General features: G+C 46.4%; 1 protein-coding gene and 1 pseudogene across 1 annotated transcript; one reads left to right on the top strand and one right to left on the bottom strand.

Annotated features, from left to right (window-relative positions):
• Positions 1-1,578: 1,578 nt before the first annotated feature.
• Positions 1,579-2,568, bottom strand: LOC125555809 (protein FAR1-RELATED SEQUENCE 5-like). The gene has a single exon (XM_048718652.1). It carries the CDS (start codon positions 2,471-2,473, stop codon positions 1,904-1,906), a length of 570 nt encoding a protein of 189 aa, XP_048574609.1. The 5' UTR covers positions 2,474-2,568; the 3' UTR covers positions 1,579-1,903.
• Positions 2,569-7,336: 4,768 nt separating this feature from the next.
• On the top strand, positions 7,337-11,462 carry LOC125508359 (annotated as a pseudogene).
• Positions 11,463-11,734: the final 272 nt, after the last annotated feature.

Raw genomic sequence — 11,734 nt, 5'->3', positions numbered from 1 at the left:
AACAAGGTTCAACGATAGCCATGGATGATAACAAAACATAAACTCTGTCACGCCAACAGATTTATCAGGTCCATAAAAATGTCTACTGCCAACATAGTTCTCGATCTTCTTGGGGCTCAGTTGGTTGATGTGACCACACTTGTGCCAGCTGAAATAACTTCGATGCACGCGTGTATACCATCTGCCTGCATATAAGTTAAAATATGATATTGTATGATATATAAAAAAGAAAAACATACTTCAAACCCAAATCCATAAAAAGGCCATGAACATCAACTTACATTTGGTACTGTGCTTCTATCAATTTTATTTCCCTAAATCTGGACATTTCCGCCTGTCATGTTCGGAACTTTTACATTGGCCGCAGCTTCTAGTTCTCTTCTTTCGCCCGTTCGTTTCCCTCAACGTCTCGTGAAATGGCTTCATTCTCTTCTTGCATGGAGCACCTTTTGTGTCGACTATTTTTGGATCAAGGACTCTCTTCGTTGAAGCTTGGCTTGCGGCAGAGTAGTGAGAGGGTATAGGACCAAATGTTGTCTCCTCGGTGTTATCATCATTCTCGATGGGCCCATCGATGATACTTTGGAGATAATCTTTCACCTGCTGCGAACGCTCCCCGCTTTTTGATACTTTGAATAGGGCCATACTAGCTATGTTTCTCAGTTCACGGTAACGACTCATCTTTTCTGACCACACATGTGTATTTGCATTTCTCACTGACACGAATGCAGCCTTGGCTTCCATTGTCCACCTTTTGCTAACACAACATGGAGGAATGGTCGCTGCCCCTACGAAAACCAGAACAGCAAAAATGTGCGCGCAAGGGATGGCTTCACACTCCATCTTACGGCATGGACAGAAGGCACCATTCATCAACGAACCATCAAAAGAACACTCTACAGAGAACAGACGTCTGCTCCCTCCTTCCGCTCCATCTTTTAACACTACTTCATATCTGATCAAGTCATTTACTGTTGTTTGCTCTTGAATCACCCATGCACATGATCTCCGGATACAATCTCTTACCATCTTGAAAAATTTTGGTGTATAAATACGAGCAGCATTTATCTCCAATAGACAAGCATCTATTCTAGTGAAAGGAACTGACTGCGAACATATTGCATCCAACTCGGCCTCGTTCCTCCGCATACGTGATATGCAGTGCTCAATGTGCTCCACCACATCAACCAACGACATTTTCCGGTCAGATGATTGTGGAGCCTAGAGTTCAGACTCTCACTACGCTGGTTGCTCTGCATACCCAAGAAATATCGTCCCTTGGTATAAGCTGTGGCCCACTTTTTCCTAAGTTTGTACATTCTGGACATCCATTCATTCTCCTCTTCGATCTCATAATTCGCCTTGCACTCAGCCCATGATTTCTCAAACTGGTAAACTCCCATTCGACATTATATGAGTTTTCTGCAGTCATCAAGCATTGGATTACGCAGGTGGCGTATCATGTTCTGCTCAATGTGCCAACTGCATAGCCGATGGTCTGTCCTTGGCAAAATCTTCCTAATTGCTTTTCTCATTGCCGAGTCTCCATATGTGATAATAGATATGGGCTCCTTATGACCCATCGCCTCTACAAAGGTCTGAAGTAGCCACTCGTATGACTTGTGGGTCTCATCTGAAACAACACCAATCCCGAAAACAACAGTACTACGATGATGGTTCAGTCCAACAAATGCAACAAAAGGGAGATTGTAGCGGTTGACCCGATAAGTGCTGTCAAACACAACTACATCGCCGAATGCTTCATAATCAATCTGAGACTGTGAATCTGCCCAGAATAAATTTCGAAGATGTCCTTCATCATCTGTGGTGTATTTGAAGAAAAACTCAGCATCTCGTTCTTCCTGTACTCTCATATGGTTCAGCACAAAGTCAGCATCCCTGCCTAAGATTCTTTTTTCTTGTACCTGGCGAAGAAATTGTAGAGGTCTCGAGAAATATACCCAACATGAGGATAGCCGCCGTTTTGTTTCTCTGCCACATTCATGATTTGGAACGTACGGAGACCACCAAGTCCGTATTCCACTGCATCAGCCTTGTGAGCATCGTTCATCCGACGGTGAGATCGTAGAAAAGCAGATTGGTCCGGGTCGGCTAGCGGGTGGTTATGGACATCAACAAACTTCTTAACAAACCACTGACCCCTGCCTGCATCATGTTGGATCTCAAGCATAGCTTTGCAACCACAACGGGTCAGCGCCCGTGGCTCCCTTTTTTGGTCAGTCGCTTGAAAGTACTTCTCCAATCGGTGCCCTTCTTTAGAGCAGCAGAAACGTCTTGCTTTCACCTCTCTGGTGCCCTTCACGTACTCCTTGTCATCCAATCTGACACTAAAACCTTTTACTCTTGCATATCTATTGTAGTGCTCGTAACCTTGCTTCTCGCTTGCAAACATCTGACTAACCATCATGTGATATTCTTCTATCTCCTCCAAGCTAGCACTATGACCATCCATCCTCCAAACCTGCCATTATTAAAGCATCATACTTAGCGCATTTATTCTATCAATGTCATATAAACTGTCTGAATTTAGGTGATTCTTCAGATAAACAGAAATTTAAACAGAAAACTAACACAAATTCTAGAGGAATTATAACATGTCTTCTATATACATTGCAACATTCATTATATACAAAATCTGAAGGATAGGTTGTGCTGTACCAGTGTCACCCTTTATGACATTCTAGTTTATCTGACGCAAATTGAAGGTGATCCATGATTTCAACTAATATGAATGACACTGTATAACTGTATACTCTGATAAAGATCAATTTATGGGTCATGTATCCATACAGATTGCAAGATATGGCTGGAGAAAAACGGGCGACGAACTTGTTCTCTAATTATCCGGCAGGCGATTGTCTGGCAGGTGGCGGCGCAGCCTAAAATTATGCGGCGTGTGGGCGCGTCGGCAGGTGGCGGCGGCAGGAACCACTAGAGGGATGGCGAGGGCAGGACTCGGGTGGCGGGGTCGAAGAACGTCGACCTGGACGGCAAATGGCGGTGGTGCGCGCTGGTGTCGGACGGAGGCGCTCGGGATGTCAGACGGCCGCACTCTTTGGGTCGGACGGGGGTGTGGAACGGCGCACGTCGGCCCCAAGCGGGGGTGTACGACGGCGGGACGTCGGCGCCACGCAGCGAACGGTGGTGGCGCGCGGTGGTGTCGGACGGCGGCGCTCGGGGATGTCTGGGGCGCCGCACAGCCTTATCGCGAGGGTCACGCCGCCACCACAGAAACGAAATGGGATTTAGATCGAGTGTTCTGTTTTTTTTTCTTCAGAATCGCCCGTGATGCGCTTTGGACTGTCTGTGTGTGCGGACTGTAGTTTGGGAAATGACTTCCTTGCCCCTCCGTGCGGACGGCCAGATCTGCACGGTACTCCTGGGTGTCGTTTGGGAGTACCAGGGTACCGTAAAAGAGCTCATATAGTTTAAGTCCTGTTGTAAGATGCTTTGTCTTGTTGCTTTGATCAATATAGCATCTGGGTTGTTTGGGACCCTTTATGTGTTGAAAAAACCCAAGTACAAGCAACTCACCTGGTTGAAAAACTGGATGTACAAACTCAATCAAACCTCTATAGTATTTTCAAAAAAAAAAGTACAAAAAACCAATGACTCGTCACCACCCACTCCGTTGATGAGTTGTTATGACATATATATTTTTTCTAACCTTTCCATAAGTATTAGTGCATATATATAGTTCGCATCGACCGTGGCTCATAGTGATCACACAGGGAGTAGCAGATAAAGACAATTCCCGTCATTTTATTTTATTCAAGTCATGTTCTTAGGCAATACAAAATATACGTTGAGCCACACACGCACTCTAGTACTCTACCACAAACATGTTAGTTAGGCTTGGGAGGCATTAGGAAACAATTAGCTTGTAGCAGACTTTGCTCATGTGGTGCATCTCCTCTGCATCATTACTCTAAACATCCGTGATGCACGTCGTCTGTCTCATAAGCTAACCAGAGTCGCCATGCGTATCCTTCGCCACCATCGGGTCAAACAACCATGCCCAGAACACCCGCGGTCACGCAGCCAGGAGGGACATGTGAGCGTGGAACTCCTGACCGCCCGTCCGAAACTTGACGTCTGCGCCTCTCCCGTCCCCGAGGATGGGCTCGATGTGTACGGGCAGCTCATGCGACGGCGACTGACACGGCGTCGTATTGGGAAGCAGCCATCCCCGAGTCCAGCATGGACTTCTAGACGAATTTGCGGCAGCCCCACCACCCACCACCCACCAGTGCTTCCCCTGAAACTGAGAGAAGACGTGCCTCGGCATAAAGAAGTTGGGTAATGTGCGTGGCTGGGTCCAAAGCGCCTGAGATTGCAGCCTGAAACAATCGTGCCAAAAAGATTGGTGTAGAACATATAGTACGAGAGGCAATTCAATTTTTTTAACACGGTACAAGACAGATGTCTACATACGCATTATTGGTGACATGCATAAATATTTTGTTAGTTAAAATTATAGTCAAAATATGACACGGATTATAATAGGATCAACAAACCAAAACGGAGGTAGTACATACATACATTCATCTCAATAAACGCACCTGAATCAATTTCAGTGAGAATGAGTTCACTTAGAGCAACTCCAACCGGGCGACCCATTTCACCAGCCCACGTCCGTTTGGGTCACAGTGCACCAAAACACTGGCCCAATGCACGGACCAAAACCCAAAATGCGTTTGCTTCATGTCCGCGTCGACCCATTTCACGCTCAAATTTGGGCCTGAAATGCGTCGGTGCGGACACGAAGCGGGCGCGACGCGCGTCCCTTCGATGTCCGCCGCGGTCCCAAATGGCGGCCGGCCAACGACCGAACGCACTCATATTAATAGCATCCATTGACGCCGGGCCCACGCATCAGCCAGTGGAAGCGTTGGGAGGCCGTCCTTTTTTAATCCATGCATGCAGGGGTGGGGCGGCCTCATCCACTTCCACTACGTCCACATCTAGCAGCCCCCACGTGCTTCCTCGCCGGCGACAATCAAACCCTAGCCATGTGTTTATTCAATGGCTCCGGGAAGAGCAGGGGGAAGTTCACCCCCGGCGCTTCCTCCTCCCGCTCTCTTCCTTCTCTGCCGCCGCCGGTGACTGCCCGCCCCGCGAGGCAGCGGCTGCACATCCCGGTGCACCAAACACAGTGGCACCGGGTGTTCAGGCAACCGATGTCGTACCCTGACGTGACGTTGCCGCACGACTGGTATCTCGATCCGCAGCAGAGCTCGATGCCGGAGGTGCGCAGGCACCGGGCGCAGCTCACGCTGGAGCAGCAACGAATGCCGGAGTACGCGGCAGACTCTCCCCATTGGGAGGTCTGGTTTGCCTCGAGCACGAGGAGCAACGCCGGCTCGGCGTGCAGCACCACCACGTCAACCCCCCTCCCCCAGTCGTCAAGCCGGAGGAACAGGAGGAGGAGGCTACCTACCAGGCCGCGCCGACGACGGCCTGGGAGACCTCCATCGAGGAGGAGCGGCTGAAGGCAGAAGCGGAGGAGGCGGACTACTAGGCGACGCTGGCGGAGGCCATCACCCACTCTGCGGTCGGCGGCTGCGTGGTGTCGTCGCCGTCACCGTCGCTCACCCCCCAACGCCTACGCCCGAGCCGACCGATCGGTACATCTGGACCGGCCAGCTGCGGGAGTGGGTCAGCACCCTCCCCCCCCCCCCCGGTTTTGGCTCGGTACGATGCCGGCGCAGGAGGTCGCGTACCTCGACCATTGAAGGCAGCGCGGGGTGGTGGGGGAGCGCGTCGACGGTGAGCGGCGCATGCAGAGGGAGTGGGAGGAGGAGGAGGAGAAGTGCGCCCGCATTGCCGCCGCCGCAGCAGACGCTGGAGGAGGCAGCCCACACGGACTAGGGCAGCGTGCGGGCGGTTTTTATGTTTAATTAAATGTTTAAGAGGACTTTGGTCGGTGTTGACCAGCCACTTATGTTTAATTTAATGTTTCTAAATTTATTTCGGCCACGCGGGTCAAAAATAGGTCTGCCTCCCGTTGGCGACACATGCCGAACCAAATCGAAAAATCGACACACACGTCCGCTTGGCCGATCCAAACGGACGAAAAAGAACAAAACGCAAATCTATTTGGATCGGCACATTAAAGTTGCTCGTACTACACTTCTTTTATAACATACAGATTTGGATGAGTCGGTACATCCACCCATCCAACTAAATGAGGTTCTATCATATCCATGCGAAAAACAAGATGGAAAAATCGATAGAACACCCGATCATGTCCGCAGTCAGGGCCGTCGGCGGTGTGTGGACAAAAAAGACTTGCATCCCATTTTATAAATAAAGTCATCACCAAGTAATACATATGAGAAGACCATAAATAGAAAAGAAAATGACAAAGATACATGACGCTATAGCACAACTAACGGGATCCAAATGTGCCAAGCGCAAGCTTGAGCATTGAAGCCCTCGTAGAGCCCCAGGTCCTGCCATTGATATAGCGTAGCCAAGGGAGCAACCCATCGCCGGAGGATCGCCGCCCTCTATCACCTTTCATGTGACCACCACTGTACACCCGCCATCTGTCGCCGGCGTGTGAGACACAATGGCACGCAAAAAACATAAACAAAAGAAATCAACCATATAACCGCGAGCGCCCCCGCTATACCTCTCTCTGTGTGTGTTCGTGTGTGTCCATAGCTCTTCATGTGGTTCTAACATTTTGTAAAGAAATAGAATCCCCCTTGGGGCTTCTCCAATGCGGAACCTCGGTGCTTGTATATGTTCAGACCACGGTATGCGGACAATTTTTGCCAATAGGACCTCCTAAATGTCCACGCATCAGTCCACGTGTCCTTCTTTCTGTATCCCGGCAACAATTATGAGGGGGCTATGCAGGAGTTCGGGCATCCTCTTGACTAATAAAAATAAACCATGTGGCCCTCATCTATTTTCTCTCTCTTTTTCCAACCGCACACCACACACACGATCCAACCAAAAGTAACCACATGGTCCCCCTCTCACCACTTTCTTTTTCTTGCAACATCACAAGGCGACGATTAATCACACTTGCATGTGTGCTAGATTGTTTAACCGTGTATGATGACCATATTTGTACTAGTGTTAGTATCAACCAAGTACAAGAAGCTTACTTGGTTGAAAAAGTTGTTGTACAAACTCAAGCAAACGTAAACAAAAAGTACAACAAACCAATGACTAGTCGCCACCCACCTTGTCGATGAATTGTTATGGCATTTATCTTTTGTTGACCTCCCCATCAAGTGTTCGTGCATATATATGGTTTCCATCAACTGTGGTTCATAGTGATTGCATAGCAAGAAGCAGATAAAGAAAGATACCCATCTGGTGCGCCAACATAAGTTATCTTCGAGTGAGCTGGTCATGGTAGATAGTTCTCAAGACAATTTCACTCATTTTATTTTGTTAAAGCCATGTTTTAGGCAAATAAATAACATACATTGGGCCACATGGCACACTCACACAAATATGTTAGTGAGATTTGGGAGGCATTAGGAAATGATTAGTTTGTAGTACCAGTTAGTCCGGTGGTGCATCCATGCTGCATCATTATCCCACAATGTTCGGCTGTACAATATCTTTGGCCTCCACAACGGGATGTAGAAACAGGAGCAACTAGAGTTGCCTTGGCTACATGGTTGGTAAAGGGACTCCGTGTCGAAGAACTACTATGGGGCTGTTTGGATCCTAGCCTAAGCGTGCCACGCCTAAGGTGAGGCGTGCCACAGCCTCTTAGGCGTGCGTTTGGTTCTGAACAAAAGTTAGGCTCGCCACAACGTCAAGGGTCGTCCGCCGCTGAAATTTCGTCAAAAAGTGTGGCGCTCGTTTCACCCGCCACACTCGCCGCGGCGCGCCAACTGAGCCATAAAAATCCCCGCGAACTGATAAAAGTCACCGCTTCCCTGTTCGTCCTCAGTCCAAAAATCCCCCACCCCTTCAGTCTTGACCCCATGGCTGAGAGCCCTTCTCTCTCCCCTTCCAGATCCAGCTGAGGACGACCTTGCCGCTGCACTCGATCTGCTCCTCCCTGGTACGAATCCTCATCACCGCAGCATCTATCTCCTCCACCTCCTCCATCTCATCACGTCAGATTCATCTCATACATGCAGATCTGGGCGTCCTTGATTTTCTCAAGAGAAAAATACCAGCTTTCTTCCGTGATTTGTGGGATTTCCCGTTGCTTGTTCCTGCCCTTGTTGCATCCAGACTAGGAACTTCCATCTCATAGTGAAAGGTCAACTATTTGTTAAGAGGAAAGGTAACACCGTAATCCCCCTTTGCAATTGTTGCATGCTTGTACGAGTGAGATTATAAGTTAGTAATTTCTTGTAAGTATGTGGTGTTGATGTAAGATTTGACATCTCTCTGTGTTCTTTTCTTAGATATGTATTGTACAATTTATTGTCTGAGTAATATACTGTCCTCTGTATAATTTGCCTTGGATAAAAAATTTATATATAGTTCCACTCACTGATGTCATCTGATTTTTTAATGCTATTATTGTTTCATAGATGGACCAAAGAACATTATGCTTACAGTATTACATGCATTATTATCACTACTACATGTGGAGGAGAAGATTGCTTGCTGCCATTATTGTGTGTTTAGGGATGTACTGGTACAAGATTAATGTCCGAAAAAGGAAGAGAAAATCTATAACTTATGCTCCCATGTTCGAACGAGATGTTGAAAGGATGTCACGCCTGAACCGTATGTATTATGGAACCGAGGCTAATTGCATAAGTGAGCTGCGCATGCGGAAATTTGTTTTTCACAAATTGTGTGCCAACCTGAGACGTCGTGGTCTACTGGTAGACACATTCCATGTAACTGTGGAGGAGCAAGTTGCCATGTTCATCCATGTTGTGGGTCATAACTGGAAAAATAGATCGATTGGTTTCGAGTTTTATCGATCGGGCGAGACTGTTAGTAGGTACTTCAATGCTGTTTTAGATGCCCTGTGTCTCCTTGCTCGTGATGTCATATGCATCAGAACCATCGAAACACATTCGAAGATAACAAGTAGCTCCAGATTTCACCCTTACTTTGAGGTACATCCAAAATTATTCACAAGTATCTGCAATGTATTTATAGGTTCCATTCAGTCTGTTTGAAACTGGTTCTCTCTTTTCGTAGGGATGCATAGGAGCTCTGGATGGTACTCATATACCGGCATGTGTGCCAATCCACATGCAAGATAGGTTTAGGGGTAGAAAGTCCTTTCCCACACAAAATGTGCTAGCAGCCGTTGATTTTGACCTAAGATTTACATATGTTCTTGCTGGATGGGAGGGATCGGCTCATGATTCTTATGTGCTCCAAGATGCCCTATCACGTCCCAATGGCCTTAAAATACCAGAAGGTGGGATTCTAACCCATGGCTTCAAACTGAAACTTTCTTTAGTTCTTAGCTAATGTGTTAGCATCATCATGATGTAGGTAAATATTTCCTAGCGGATGCGGGATATGCTGCAAGACCCGGTATACTACCCCCATATCGTGGTGTCCGATATCACCTAAAGGAATATAGGGGAAGTAGAGAGCCTGAGAACCCAAGGGAGTTATTCAGCCATCGCCATTCCTCACTTAGAACAACCGTCGAAAGAGCATTTGGTACCTTGAAGAATCGATTTAAAATATTTGCAAGTCAGCCATTCTTCCCTCTAAAAACACAAGTAAAAATTGTGTTTGCTTGTTGTGCGCTCCATAACTGGATCCTAGATGATGGTCCTGATGAGTATGTCTATGATGATGCTACTTGGTACTCGGCCCTTCCACGGAGTAGACGACACCGTCGTGACGTTTACCAGGAGAGCCAGGCATGGGCACACAAAAGGGATGTACTAGCTCAAAAAATGTGGGAGGATAATTTAGCAGCTCAAGATCAAGATGATTAAGAAGTTAGTATGTAAGGCTGATGTTGATGGGTTTTATTTTAGGTTCCATTCAGTCTGTTTGAAACTAGAGTTCTGCCTTATTTCTATGTATCAAACATGAGTGCTATTTTGTTACATTTGGTCATTATGTATGTGATTCATGTGAAACTATGTTGGTTGTACCTCTGTAAACTTATATCACTTATTTTATCTTTAGTAAATTGTTGGTTGTTTCATGCTTATTTGCCTCACCTATTATCTTTTAATTAAAATGGCTCACTGTATGAGAAACAGCGATGGCCAAGGGAAAGGGGAAGTCTGATGGTGATGGGTGCTCTCGTGAGAGGACTATTTCCTGGGCTGATGATCAGACCAAGTTTATGTTGGATTGGTGCATTGAATACATGAAGGAACAATATGCGGGATTTAGGTTCAGGAAGCATCATCTTTTGAAGTGTGCTGATGCTTTAAATAGAAAATTTGCTATGGGGGTGACACTTGCTCAAGTTGATCGTCACTTCAGGCACTACAAAGAAAATTGGAAGTACATTGCCGCCGCAATTAGCAAGAGTGGCAATGTTTTCGATGATATTAGATGTGTGGTAACTATCTCCGAGTCTGAAAAGTCTTGCCTCAATGTACGTATAATTTAGTTTCTTTTTAAAACTTAATATGGCTAATTTAATTAGGATCTTAATGTGTGTGTGCTTGTAATGCAGGATAGAGCAAGGCGCTTGCTTTCTAAGCCCATCAAGTTCTACTATGAGATGCAGGAGCTATTCACAGGCACTAGTGCTGATGGTTCTTTGGCCATGGACCAGCATACATGCACAATTGATTCCGATGACTCGGACAATGATGAAGGGTTGTATGATCTCAACTGCTATCCACAGTATGAGGGCCCTCTTGAGGAGGATTCTGACACTTTGCCAACAACACATTGTCCTAAAAGACCTCCAGTACCTGTAGGTGGTGATAATTCAACATCTAGCACTAGCCGAGTTGGTAAGAAGCGCCCAAGAGGTAGCAAGTCACCTACTAAGAAGCCACCAAGAACCAAGAGTCGTTTCGTGGAGTCCGCTGAAGAAATCAACTCTACATTGAGGTCACTCCAGCAATCCCTTGCTGCCGCTCCTCCTCCAATGCCCCAAGTTGTTGATCCTTATACTAGTTTATGGAAGAGGTTGGAGGAACTCCCAATTACCACAGATCAAAGAATTACTGTTGGTGTGCACTTATCTTGCAAGGACAATGAAGGTTTGCGTGGTTGATTATGCAGTGCAAGTGAAAAAACTTTTGAAACTTGGGTTTGCAAGTTCTTTGCTGACAAAGATCATGTTTATAGCAACATGTGAAGTTATCTAGTTGCTAACTTGTCATGTCTAGAAGTTGGCAACCTGTGAAGTTTAGAAGATGGCAACTTTTGGTATTTAGGAGATGAACTTGTGCTACGGCTACTGCTTTTGGGAAGTAGATCTTTTGATGTGTGGTGAAACACTTTAATGTAACTTGGCCAGAACTTGTGTTATTGCTATGAATGACTATCACTTGACTTTATAATGATGGACGAAACTTGCACGTATCTATCTTATTTTCTATCTTGATTATGAGTTTGCATTTTGAATTATTTTGTACAGATGGGATTAATAGAAAATGCTCCATGTTACTTTTTATGGTTATTATTATTGCGACAAAATCTTCTTACATTTACTGGAGCATGTTGTAGTATGATTGCTTTGCGAGACAAATGGCAAGTAATCTCATCACCGTGGAGTCTAGCAGTAAGGTGATTCTAACCACCTGTGGCAGGAAACCGTGGCAGAAAACCA

The sequence above is a fragment of the Triticum urartu genome, chromosome 5, assembly GCF_003073215.2.
Source record: "Triticum urartu cultivar G1812 chromosome 5, Tu2.1, whole genome shotgun sequence".
Classification (NCBI taxonomy): domain Eukaryota; kingdom Viridiplantae; phylum Streptophyta; class Magnoliopsida; order Poales; family Poaceae; genus Triticum; species Triticum urartu.
This window is presented reverse-complemented; position numbering and strand designations above follow the sequence as displayed.